Source organism: Mobula birostris, chromosome 7 (genome assembly GCF_030028105.1).
Source record: "Mobula birostris isolate sMobBir1 chromosome 7, sMobBir1.hap1, whole genome shotgun sequence".
In the NCBI taxonomy this organism is placed as follows: domain Eukaryota; kingdom Metazoa; phylum Chordata; class Chondrichthyes; order Myliobatiformes; family Myliobatidae; genus Mobula; species Mobula birostris.
Genome location: NC_092376.1, coordinates 47,764,925 through 47,778,996, shown reverse-complemented (window position 1 = coordinate 47,778,996; position 14,072 = coordinate 47,764,925). Strand labels below are relative to the sequence as shown.

Below are 14,072 nucleotides of genomic sequence, written 5' to 3'. Positions count from 1 at the left end.
ATAATTTGTAAAGCTGTTTAATAAGCTGGAGAAAGAAAATAACAAAGTCTACCCTGATTAACATGGTAGGCTTCTCTGAGACGTTACGAAAACCAATTTTTAACATTCTATCTGCTTCTTTAATTGTCATTTCACATACATCAACATTTGTCTAATTTTAATATTTTATATTCAAGAGATGAAGGTACCACCAGAAAGATCAGGATGTATTTGGGCATTCTGAATTGCCTTTGATAAGATAGCATTAAGCTAACAACCTGAGTTGCTGCATTCTTTGAAAGTTCCTAACAGTGCTGCAAGTATTCCACTTTACTTTGAACTTTGAAGTGTAATTCAGAAAAGAGAAAGGAACAGTATTTCAAAGTCATGGGTTTGGAAGCGGTTGTCTAAACCGCCTAAGGGAAAACATCTGCTGAAGCTCTTCAGAAATGCCAGTCTATGTTCCTTAAATACCAGCGCAATAATGATCAGATAAGCTTAACACCCAGGCTTTAATGTTAGCATGGACATTGAAAGAAGCAAACAAATTTCTTTCACTGATATATGGTCAGCTTGTGTTCAACGATGAACCGAGAATCAGCTGGGTTTTAGGTTTAACGTTTATAATCATGAAAGATGATGTCTCTAATTGTGCTATATTCACCTAATGGACACAGCAACTTGAGCCCAAATCTTCTAGTGAAAGGCAAGTTTTTAAGCAAAGAAGTATGCCAAGTTTCCCAATCTAATCACTTGGACAGTTTAAAGCTGCATGTGGTGACAAGTGAAAGCAAAACTGATTGGAAGTAATCATGTCCCTATCAATCAAGTTTAGTGATCATTTTTCTGTAACTATCTGTTGAGCTCCGTGAATGTAATATATTAACGACCCCCAAATTGCTTAATTTTCTGGGGAAGTTACTCTGTGTTCATTGAGACATTGCTACGATATCCCATTCTCTAAATAGTTTCCTAAGTGAACTGAATCTGCAGTACAATAGCTTGCCATGCTTACTAAAAACCTTTTGCAGAATTATGTGATAATCAGAGAACATCTAACTGTGAAATAATAGATTATTCAAGATTCAGCTGTTGTTCCTGTGACATTAATTATGGTATCACAAATCTCAAATATTACATTTTATGAGTGCTAGATTTATTGTTTTAAACACAAACCGATAACTGTTTCAGTTCAAGTTGTTGTTGCAGTCTCTGTTCTTCCACTTTCATCTGCTTCTCCAAGAATTCTTCAAAGGTTTCCTTTTCTCCAGTTACACCAGGCTTGATGGGTCTATTATCGAGAAATAATATTCATAGAATTGTTGCATTTTCAATTTTAAAAAAAAGAGGTTCATAATTTGGAGAGGTTTTATGCCTGCTTACATGATACTGAAAATAGTTTAATTATATTCCTCAAAAAATGCACAACTATTTTAATAATTTTATATTTGCATTGAAAACTAAGCTTAGGACAGGCAGTTTATTAACATGACTAACAATACCGTTTTTCATTTTAAACTTGGCATGCTCTCCCAAGTAAACACAAGGAATTCTGCAGAAGCTGGAAATTCAAGCAACACACATCAAAGTTGCTGGTGAATGCAGCAGGCCAGGCAGCATCTCTAGGAAGAGGTACAGTCAACGTTTCGGGCCGAGACCCTTCGTCAGGACTAACTGAAGGAAGAGCTAGTAAGAGATTTGAAAGTGGGAGGGGGAGGGGGAGATCCAAAATGATAGGAGAAGACAGGAGGGGGAGGGATGGAGCCAAGAGCTGGACAGTTGATTGGCAAAAGGGATATGAGAGGATCATGGGACAGGAGGCCCAAGGAGAAGGAAAGGGGGGGGGGCCCAGAGGATGGGCAAGGGGTATAGTCAGAGGGACAGAGGGAGAAAAAGGAGAGAGAGAGAGAGAGAAAGAATGTGTGTATATAAATAAATAATGGATGGGGTACAAGGGGGAGGTGGGACATTAGCGGAAGTTAGAGAAGTCAATGTTCATGCCATCAATTTTCTCCCAAGTTTTCATTTACCTTTCTTCAAGAGTTGTAAACGATGGTGCATCATAAGAATAAGATTTTTCAGGTCGGCTTTGAACAGATGTTGGCCTTGTAGAATCTTTATTACTTTGATGTTTATTTAAAGGTTCTCTTGAACATGTTGACGCAGCACTGTCTTCGATGTGAACTCCATTCTCACCTTCAAAAAAATTTATACAAATGTATTTTGTAAGTATACGCAATGTTAGTTTTTTTTAAAAAACATGTACTTGTACTTAAATGTTAGTATTAAGTATCATGTATTTATTCTTAAGGCTGAAATACCATTCTAACTTAATTACCAACATTTTGAACCAATTGACGAGTACCAAGTATGCAAGAACATAGATTACACATATTGGGACAATAAGTATTTATGTCAAACTTTAAGGCTAATGATTGGTATATTTGCTTACCCTCAAGGACAGGATTCTCTTGTGCCACATGTCCATCTTGTTGCAGAACTACTTTAACTGGAATTTTTTTTTCAACATCATCTAAGCTACTTAAAATCTCTAAAATAAAAACAGAGCAAGAAAGCTAAATATTTAATGTTTATTCTGATTATTATACTGTCAAAGAACAAAAGATTAGAAATTTAGATATTTTTTCTCACTACGTTTTGATTTTCGAATTCCGTGAACATGATCTTTAATGTGCTGTCCAACTGTAATTTATGTATTCCATCTGTTGCTTGCCTTAAATCAAAGATTATGAAAAATTCAAGTTAACAAGAATTATTTGAACACAAATATGCACCATCACCTCAGCTTTCCAATAGAATTCAATGTTTCTCTACATTACCTACTACCAGTGCAAATAGAAAAACTTAAGAATCCATAATACAAGTTACACAATATAACTGGAAAATCTTGAAATATTGTGTTTAATAAGTTGGTTAAAGGATTCTGTTTTTTTCATTATTCAAGGGATTGAGCCTTTGGAAGATATTGATTGAACAGCAAGAACCTTTAGTCAGTCTACTGGAAAGCCCCTAGTTAAGCTAATCAGCAAACATCAAATTGCAAATCATATATTTAGTCACTCGTGCTTAATGTACTAAATGAAGAATGATCTCTATTATTTGCATTACTTGGCTTAATGGATCCATTTTATAGGTAGATAATACCCTATAAAATAATTAACTGATATGCTAACACTTCAAAATAGTACAGCTATTCATTCCAGATCTACCTCATTCAACTTATTATTTATCTTTCCATTTCCAGTCACATCTAAGGTGAATTCAAAGGCTATGGCAAGCTACCAAGTGGATAGATGCATAGATAATTGGACATCACATGAAAGATCATGCAATTCAAAAATCAGAACAGGTAACAATAAAAAGAACTGTGGATTTGCTGTTGTAGAGACAACGTGCTCAAGATCTGTTTAAAAAACAGAAGTTTCATCTAAAGAAAAATGCTATCTTATTCTTGCCTTTTGACATGCTTGAGAATTACTTTTGCTATAGCTTCAAATGTGAACTTATCATTTTTAAAAGCGAGAAGACTAAAATGGCTCATTGGAACTAATTATGATCTGTTGGCTTAAGGGTAAGGCCAGCTAATAGTTAAACCAGTAATCATCATTGAACTCACTTTTAGGTGTTTAGGTGCTTACTAATGTATATTATAAGAACATTACTAGGCTTTTTTTGCTCATTTTGGGATACATTAGATCCAAAGGAGAAGTGCTAGTTGTTACCTATGGCCCTATACCTCAAAGATAACAAAAACATAATGTACACTCGGTTCTCTTTTGATTCTGCATTCAATTTGGAATTACACTTATTTTATAAAGTTTCCTCAGTCCTTGCTCAAAACTGAATTGTATTAAATTTTATACTACTCATTCCACCAATCTACCTATCTCATCTTGGTCATCACAGACTTCATTGTTTACAACACTGAAATTTTGAAATAGTGCTCTTTACCAAGTTCACTAAAGTACATTAAAGTACATAATAAATACCTCATTCCTTTCTCCAGCTGAAAACCACCATCATCTCCACACTTTAATAATGCCAAATCTATTTTCTAATCATGATGCCATTATATCATTTATTCAATTTTGCTGGCATTCAAAACAAGAAAGTCTAATTGCTAAAGAATATTAGCTTCCTCAAGAAATTGCAAATGTCTGCCAAAACAAGAATATTAGTACTCACTGTTATAATGGGAATATTCAAGCAATTTCTAAATAAATATACTAACAGTTAAATCATCCTAGTGATACTAGATTTAAATCATTGCTAGAATAATTGGTTGTGATCCTAACAAGAACACTTGTGCAGCTAGGGACAACTTCACCACAGAGGAAGGGATTTGTTTGTTCCAGCTCATATTGTATACAGATGTTTGTTGGCTTAAAATACTGGGTTTGCCTTAAAATGGGTTGTTTTCCCCAAATAGCTTATCATCTCAGATTTCAGTCAGTGGTCTAACTGCAATCTGATTAGAAGATTTGTGGGTGTTTATAGTCCAGCAGTACTAAAAATAACAGACCTGCAACAGTGTCCCAGCTGATTGAATATGCCAACTGCAATGGTTTTATGAAATAGACGTATTGCTCAACAGTTTCCAATCACTAATTATATGGCATTTTTGTTGCCCAGGTTGTATACCCCTCATCTGAGACTCCAAAATCTGAAAACCTCTGAAATCTATTTTTTTTTTTAAAAAACGCTGATAAGCCACAAATCGAAAACTCCACAAGGTGCTGGTAGGGTTCCCAAGTGATGCGCAGGTCTCCGTGCACTGCAGATAGTTCTGAGAAGTGACCTCACATACGTAACGAATAGAAGGTGACGAAAAATAGAAAAACACTGCATAAGGTGAAAAATGAATATCTCAAATATGTACTGAACGAGTCAGTTCATCAGTATTGGACTATATTTCAGAGGATCTGTCCTGGACCCAGCACCTAAGTGCAATTGAGAAGAAAGCATCTAAAACTTTGGCAAACTTCTATAGATGTGTACTGGGGAGTGTATTGACTGGCTGCATCACAGCCTTTGAAGGGAAAATCCTACAAAAGGTAGTGGACTCGGCCCAGCACATCACAAGTAAAGCCCTCCCAACCATTGAGCACATCTACACAAAGCATTGTCACAGGAAAGCAGCATCCAGAGATCCCCACCACCCAGGCCATGCTCTTTTCTTGTTGCTGCCATCAGGTAGAAAGTACAAGACACTCAGGACTCCCACCACCAGGTACAAGAACAGTTACTACCCTGCAACCAACAGGCCTTTGAATAAAAGGGGATACTCACTTGCCCCATTATAGAGATGTTCTCACAGCCAATGATCTCACTTTAAGGACTCTTTATCTCATGTCTTGTTATTTATTGCTATTAATTTATACTTGTATTTGTACAATTTGTCTTCTACACTCTGGTTGATCTTTCATTGATCCTGTTAGTTACTATTCTACAGATTTGCTGAGTATGTCCATAGAAAAATGAAGCTCAGGGTTGTATATGGTGACATACATGTGCTTTGATAAAAAACTTTACTTTGAACTTCTGAACTTTGAACATATGCCAGTATGATTAACGGCATGTTGATCATGAAATAAGCAGAGATCTATTCACAAAGAACTGAGAATTGAAGGTAATTGTGATCAGCAGATGCTTTAAAAATTTAATGCCGCGCCTTTTCTTAAATTCCTGCAACCAGCCTGCTGAATATTCACAAAGCAGCAGAGAAATTCATTGATGAGTTTGCCGAGATTGGCACTGATCAAAATCTAATGCCGTAACATGTCCACAATGCTGATAGTTTTTATACTGTGCATAAAACCTAAAAAATGTAAAATACAGACACAGTCTACTGACACCTTTTAATCAAAACATGACATTGCAGGTGGAAACTGAAAGCCTACCATTGTTCATTGTTGTTCAACAGCGAATTCAAACACTCAAACCAAATCCACCAATGAATACAAAAATTGTTGATACAGGCTTTGCCTTAACATCTTTTGGCCACCACCCATATTACCCAGTTCCTCTGTTTAAATGTCAGACAATCTCCACCTTGGATGTCGTCAGTAACTCCATCTCTATAACATTTTATGATGAAGAATTCCAAACACCTACACCCTATGAAATTTCTCTTAATCATCATTTTGTTTAGTGGATTATTAACTATTACCATATATACTGATTTTTATTCTTTCCATTGTAATATTTATTTTGTTAACAGTAAGTTCCAGTATTAATTGCAATACAGATTTAAAGCTGATTAATCAAATGGTATGTTTCTGAAAACAATCAATATTACTTAGCAAGGAAAACATACCTAAAAATAAACATAATAAGGTGAAAACTTTTTTTCCCTACCTGCATATCCTTGTGTACCAATAAGACCCAGTAGTGTTTGTTGCTCATTTACCAGTTGCTGGAGCTGCTCTAGATGTTGTTTCTTCAGTTGCTCTTGCCTTTCCTGTTGCCACTCTTTTAACTTCAAAGAATTACAAATTAGCATCTAATTACCATTGTTTGAAATATTGAAGACAAGAAATTTATTGCTCTTAACTTTAAATAATTGACTGCCTACGATTGTAGTAATCTGGTCGAAGATTGTCCTAAAAGATTATCAAATCAAATTGAGTGAAAAGCAAGGAAAGAAATTAAGAGCAGAAAAGCAGAATCGTCAGAAAATATGAAATAGATCTCTTGCTCCAGACGTTCAAATATTGATTAATACACATAAATTAATAATAGTGCAATGTGTCCAGCACACTTATTTCCAATACCACCACCTTCAGACTGTTAGTAACCCAAATATTTACCGGAAAATAGATTACAACGACTCATACTTCAAAGTTATAGCTAAAGAGGACAAAGTTACAGAAATTCATTTCCTTATGCAATACGTTCATCTTTGTTTGTTCCTGTGCTATACTGCATGTCTGTGCATTGTAGGATATAGACCATAATGCCAAATTAAACTGCACATCTGCTTGCGTATGGTCTATATCCCTCCATTCCCTGCCTTCTCATGTATCTATATACCTTCCCCCAGCAATGTGTTTCGGGCACCTACCACTCTCTGGACAAAAAAAAATTGCCACTTAAATCTCCTTTAAGCTTTCCACTCTCACCTTAAAGTTATGCCCTCTAATATTTGACATTTCCACCATGGAGAAAGGTGCTGACTATCTACCTTGTCTATGTTTCTCATTACTATATGTACTCCTATCAGGTTACCCATCAGCTCTTGGCACTCCCGAGAAATAACAATCCGAGTTTATGTCACATCCTGGCAATTTTCTTATGCACCCTTTCCAGAGCCTCTTCATACTTCCTGTAATCCAGTGAGCAGAACTGCACACAATACTCCAAAGCAACACATACGAAATGCTGGAGGTCAGGCAGCATTCGATGGAAGGGAATAGACAATGCTTCAGGCCAAGATCCTTCATCAGGCCAGTTGTGCTGAGTTCCTCCAGCACTTTGTGTCAATATGGTGTCTAATTTTTTTTATACTAAACACCCTGACCAGTGAAGACAAGCCTTCTTTACCACTCAGTCTACTCACGTTACCTCTTTCAGGGAGCTATGGACTTGCAACCCGAGTACATCAATGCTCCAATGCTTCTTACTGCAAGACTTTCCTTTTATATCTGACACCTCAAGTGCCACACCTCACTCATTCAGATTAAATTCCAACTGATATTTCTCTGCCCACATTTTCCGGCAATATACAGATATGGATTAAATAGATTTTAATGTACAAACCTGTTCAAGTCTTTGCACAAGTGCAACGTTATAAACAATTTTCTCAGTGGCTTGCTTCCCTGCCACATTGTTACACGATAATAAACCATTTTGGGGAGAATTTGAGTGAAGATCTGAAGACAATGAACCATTCTTATCAAAACCAGGTTGCTCAGATCCTTTCTGTGTGTCTGCCTCCAAAAGGGAATCTAAGCTGAAGCAGCTGCTGTTGTTTGAGTATTGAAGTGGAGCAAACTCAGTAGTGAATGAGTCATTTATACTTCTGCACTCCTGAAGAGAGCTGTACACATCACTGAAGCAAAATGGAGGATTCAATATTACTCCTGCACGAGTAACATTTGTTGTCCACTCAGCCAAGAAATTTTGCCCCAGATCATTAACAATTGTAGACATTTCAGAAGTCTGCATCAAACTCCCCGGATCATGCAGAAAACTTCAGATCTTCCTCTGAAGCATTTCACTATTTTGCACAAGGAGAAATAATTACCTGCAAAAATTAAAGTATACTCATCAATTCAAAATTAAAATCCAAACCAAGTTTCAAAAACCATTTTGAAATTTTCAAACAAGTAACTTAGATGTTTTATCTCATGCTGAATAAAGAACAGATTTATCATCATGGACCTGTATGATGTGAAATATGTTTTGTGCAAGAAGTGTGCAAAAACATAACATTACTGTAAACACAATAAAGTGCAAAGAATGAGGTAAAATAAAGAAAGCAAAAGCACTATAGATCTTTAAAAATTACAGAAATTACATTAACCTGAAACATTGTTTCATCCTGAATAAATGCTGCAACTATATTTGATGTTTCTTGGAGAGGAATGCCTACTTTATCTAACTAATAGCAGTTCTGTATAAGGCACCTACCCGATAGACCCACACCCCTCACTACATCACCACTTGCTTCCTCAAGCCCCAAGAAATCCAGTTCCCAAGAGCTCACAAAACCAACTTCATAACCCATTCTTACTCATCCTCAGCTTAGACACTGTTCTAGCATGCCCTTGTTAGCACTGAAGTTGAGGATTTAAAATTGTTGATCATTTGAGATAGATTCCTCAACCAGACCAAGTTATCTTTCTCTGGTCATTCTCAAAACATTCTAGATTTAGAAAAATCTAATTTAGAGAAACTCTTGTCAATTTCTTCAAGAAACTGGAAAAGCACTAGTGGTTGAACAGTGAATTCTCTCTTTATACTGTATACATGCCTTGAAAAAGTATTCAGCCCCAAACCCTTGTTCAATGAGTATTACAACCAGGGATTTTGATTGATTTAACTGAGAATTTGTATTTGCAAATGACATGCTCCTTTTCCCCTCACAGTAGAGACCAAAAAACAGTGAAAATTGTGAAGTGTGAAAAATTCAAAAGGTGATATGTCAGCACTTCAAAATTATTGATCCCATTTGCTCAGTACTTAGCTAAACTACCCCTCGCAGCTATTACAAGCAGGAGTCTTTCTGACTAGGTCTCTATTGGCTTTGCACAATGTGGTGGAGCAATATTTGCCCATTCCTCCTTGCAAAATTGCTCAAGCCATGTCACGTTAGTTGACGAGCGGCAGTGGACAGCAAGCTTATGGTATTGCCATAGATGTTCAATCAGGACTCTTACTGAGCTTCTGAGAGGTATCAATTTTCTTCATTTGAAGCCAGTCTATGGTTGCTCTGGCAGTGTGCTTTGAGCTGTTGGCCTGTTGTCCTGCTGAAAGATGAACTTCCTCCCCAGTTTAAGCTTCTTGGCAGAGGGTAGCAGGTTTTTGTCCAGGATCTCTCTGTATTTAGCAGCATTCATCTTCCCAACAATCCTGACCAGATTTCCAGTCCCTGCTGCTGAAAAGCATCCCCAGAACATGACCTATCTCCACCATACTTTACAGTAGGGATGGTATTAACTGGCTGATGCACAGTATTAGATTTACACAAGTACTACTTTTAAAAAAGCATATCCTTGCCTAAATATATTTTACAAAATATTGCTTAGAAGATACTGTAAAGATGTGGATGAAGGTCTTGTGGTCAGATGAGACTAAAGTGGAAATTTTTGGCCTCAATACTAATGGTACATGTGGCATAAATTTAATACTGCACATCAGCCAGGTAACACCATCCCTACTGTAAAGTATGGTGGGGATAATATCATGCTATGAGGATGCTTTTCAGCAGCAGGGACTGGAAATCTGGTCTGGATTGATGGGAAGACGAATGCTGCTAAATACAGGGAGATCCTAGACAAAAAAAAAACCTGCTAGCCTCTGGCAGAATGCTTAATATGGGGAGGAAATTTGTCTTTTAGCAGGGCAACAACGCAAAGCACTCTGCCAGAACAACCATGAAGTAGCTTCAAATGAAGAAAATTGATGTCCTTAAGTGGCCCACAGTACTGACCTTAACCTGACCAAACATCTCTGGCAAGACCTCAAGATGCTGTCCACCGCCACTCTCCAATAAACCTACTACAGCCTGAGCAAAAAAGAATGGGCAAATGTTGCTTCATCACATTGTGCAAAGGTAATAGAGACTCATCTGCAACAGCTGTGAGAGATGGTTGAACTAAGTGCCAAGCAAAAACGGATGAATACTTTTGAAATGCTGACATTTCAGTTTTTGAATTTATAGTTTTACCATGTTTTACAATTTTCCCTTTTATTGGGCTCCACTGTGAAAAAAGGAGCATGTGATACACAAATAAAAACATATATATATAGTAAATATTTTTAATCAAATTTACCTTTTAACTGTTCTAATATGAATCATTCTAGCTTCTAATCTTTCTATATATCTTTTTTAAATCTCGTGCCATTTTAGTAATTTCCTTATACATAACCCATATATCATACAACAGCAAAAATCCATGCTACCCTCAAGGAAGCAGTCCCAGGATTTTCATTCCCCGCCCTCGCTGCTGATTTTCCTGAACCCCTGCTAATTGCTTCCAGCAAAGTGGTGCCCAACAGGACCACTATGCTCCAGCTGGGTCTATCCAATGATTTAAGGGTTAGCTTGACTTGTTTTTTTTAAATCCTGAATACGTCTCTTTTTAGAAAGTCATAGATCCCATTCTTAGTTTTATAAAGCAGCCTTCATCTCCACTTTTGATGGCTAACTATGGTATCCCTAGCAGGTGCTATTTCAAACAAAAACATAGGCCATTAGGTTTGTTGTGCTTTAATAAGATCACAAGTACTGTGACTGTAACATTAACTTCATGTTAAAAAAATGCTGGGGAAACTTAGCAGGTCAGGCAGCATCTATGGAAAGGAATAAACAGTCAACATTTCAGGCCGAGATCCTTCATTAGGACTGGAAAGGAAAGGGAAAGAGTACAAGGAGGTGATAGGTGAAGCCAGGTGGGTGAGGGACGGGTGTTGAAGAGATAAGCTGGGTGGTGATAGGGGGAAAAGGTAAAGGACTGAAGAAGGAATCTGATTGGAGAAGAGACTGGACCATGAGAGAAAGGGAAGGAGGAAGGGCACCAGGAGGAGGTTACAAACACAAGAAAATCTGCAGATTCTGGAAATCCAAATCAACACACACTAAATGCTGAAGGAACTCAGCAGGTCAAGCAGCATCTACAGAAAAGAGTAAACAGTCGACGTTTTGGCCTGAGACCCTTCATCAGGACTATGAAGGATCTCGGTCCAAAGAACGTAACAGGCATGTGAAGAGAATAGATGAGGTAACAGAGGAGTCAGACTAGGGAATGAAAGAAGAGGGAAGGGGGAGGGGAGAAAATTAGCATATGTTAGAGAAATCAATGTTCATGCCTTCAGATTGGATGGAATAGGAGGCATTGTTCCTCTAACTTGAGAGTGGCCTCACTGTGCAGTAGAGACTGCCATAGACCAACATATCAGAATGGGAATGGGGAGTAGAATTAAAATGACTGGCCACTGGGAAAGCTTACTTGTTATGGATGGAGTGAAGATGCTCGACAAATCAGTACCCCCAATCTACACATGGTCTCTCCAATGTAGAGGAGGCCACACTGCGAGCATCAGATACAATAGCCAACCAGAATAGATTAGCAGGTGTAGTGCTGCCTCACCTGGAAGGACTGTTTGAGGTCCTGAATGGAGGCGAGGGAGGAAGTGAATGGGTAGGTTTTCAGACCAGAAACTTCGATTGTTTATTCCTTTCCACAGAGGCTGTCTGACCTGCTGAGTTCCTCCAGCATTTTGTATGTGTTACTCTTGTGATTATCAACATCATATTCCTGCTTACCTCTCCCCACCCAAAAAAAACTTGCATTTCTCCACTTGAATATTGAAAAACTCAAATTCCTCCTCCCCCTTTAAAAAAGCTTTTAAGACTCTAAAATCTCATTGGGGAAAAAACTTTTTTAAAAAGTGACCCTAGTTCTAGCTTCGCCTACGAGGAAATTCTCTCCCCCTTCAAAACCTGTCTTGAGCAGGATTTCTACAACCACGGTGTTTTGCTTTTCTGGTCCTTAAGTATACCAACGCACCATTTCAAAACATTCATGAAAAGAAGCTTATTTTTAAAAAAAATACGTCTACATAAACAACGTCAGTAACAAAGGATCCCGATCTGCAAATCGTATTTAAAAACTGAACTACTGGAAGTAATGAAGTCGGACCTGTTCCCAATCTTAGTAATCCAGCAATCGTTCTCATAGTTTAGACTTCCAGCAGTCATAAGTTTGTTTGGTGTTTTTAATTTTGCTTTTTTGCAATGTTGTAGTTATGTCTGGTCATCAAATATTTTTCAGCAGTGATGAAGTTTTGGTCTGGGATTGTCCAGCTTTTCCATCCAACTACCTCTTGGTTGTTTTATAAACACACAACTTCAAGGTCTCTCTCCGGTCTAAAATCTGCGAATATTCCTCATAACATCAACAAAAGTTCAAGGTTGGAATATTTAGAAAATGCAGTTAACAAAATCTACCATCAATCAGGATAAAACAGAAACAAAAAAAGAGACATTTTCATCATCAAAACAAACCTGTTTGCACTACCCCATTCCATGCTTAATACAATTTGAACATTAAATCGTTACCCTTAATTCTCCGTAACTTTTCCGAAGCAAGCCCGTAGCCGCCACCTAACCAACACGCCCTAGAAAAGGCGTTTAACGATATTCCCAACTCTTCCAAACATTTCTTAAAACTACCGCCATTTTGAAGTGTTAAACCGCGGTCATCACTTCGCATGCGTAAGGACGATGAGCATTCTGGGATTGTAGTCCGATACGCTGGCGAACTACAGTCCTTCCGAGAACAGCTTTTTCCGAAACGTGAATCCCTCTGTTACATACATTGGAGACATTTTATTAATTAGAATCACGATAAAATAATCGAAGTCAGTATGGTTTCCTTAATTCTGTTGCAATTCTTTGAGTTAATACAGGCAGGATAGACAAAGGAGAGTTAATGGATGTTGTTTACCTGATTTTTCAGACAGGGTACCGCACGTAAGGCCCCGATACAAGATTTTTTAAAAACTGTGTTATAGGAAAGATACTATCATGGACAGAAGATTGGCTGACTGGCAGGAACTAGAGTGGGAATAAAGGGGTGGCCTTTTCTGTTTGGTTGCCGGTTCATCCAGGAGTTCCGTAGGAATTGGTGCTGCTTTTCACGTTAGATACCACCAATGATGTGAATAATGGAATTCCTTCCCTGAAGAAGTTTAAATCGACCCTCCGTCGAGAGTTCAGTGAAACCCTCTTACTGCACCTATCACCTGCTGTTTCTCTCCCCACCACCACCTTTTAAATCTACTCCTCAGCTTTTTTTCCTCCAGTCCTGCCGAAAGGTGTCGGTCGGAAACGTCGACTGTACTTTTTTCCATAGATGCTACCCGGCATTTTGTTCCTCCAGCATATTGTGTGTGTTACTCGGATTTCCGGCACCCGCAGATTTTCCCTTGTTTGTGAAAGACGGAATTGATGGCTTTGTGGACAAGTTTGCAGGGAATACGAAGATGGATGGAGGGGCAGGTAATGTAAAGAAACCAGGGAGTCTGTAGAAGGACTTGGACAGGTTAGAAAATAAGCAAATAAATGGCCGATTAAATACAGTACAGGAAAGTTTACGGCTATGCACTTTGGTGAAAGGAAAAAAGGCACAAACTATTTTCTTAACCGGAGCAAGTTCAGAAATGAAAGTGCAAAGGGACTTAGGAGTTCTAGTGCAGGATTCCAGAAAAGTTAACTTGAATGTTGAGTCAATAGTAAGGAAGACAATGCATTCATTTCAAGAGGTCCAGAAGATGATAACAAGAATGTAATACTGAGGCTTAATAAAGCATAGGTCAGAACACATTTGTAGTACTGTGAGCAGTTC

The 14,072-nt window shown here is 37.8% G+C and overlaps 1 protein-coding gene across 3 annotated transcripts in view; it reads right to left on the bottom strand.

The window, feature by feature from the left end:
- The window catches only part of LOC140200174 (centrosomal P4.1-associated protein-like), a 64,555-nt gene extending 50,996 nt beyond the window's left edge, over window positions 1–13,559 (bottom strand). Inside the window, exons 1-6 of one of the 3 annotated variants that reach the window (XM_072263089.1) lie at window positions 13,173–13,559; window positions 7,759–8,245; window positions 6,358–6,478; window positions 2,432–2,530; window positions 2,010–2,175; window positions 1,156–1,270 (exon numbers count right to left, since the gene is read on the bottom strand). In XM_072263089.1, coding sequence (XP_072119190.1) covers window positions 1,156–1,270; window positions 2,010–2,175; window positions 2,432–2,530; window positions 6,358–6,478; window positions 7,759–8,166 — 909 coding nt within the window. In that variant the 5' untranslated portion in view covers window positions 8,167–8,245; window positions 13,173–13,559. Of the gene's footprint in view, window positions 1–1,155; window positions 1,271–2,009; window positions 2,176–2,431; window positions 2,531–6,357; window positions 6,479–7,758; window positions 8,246–12,730; window positions 12,909–13,172 lie in introns of those variants that run through there. The other 2 variants (XM_072263087.1, XM_072263088.1) reach the window with 2 other exon arrangements.
- Window positions 13,560–14,072: the final 513 nt, after the last annotated feature.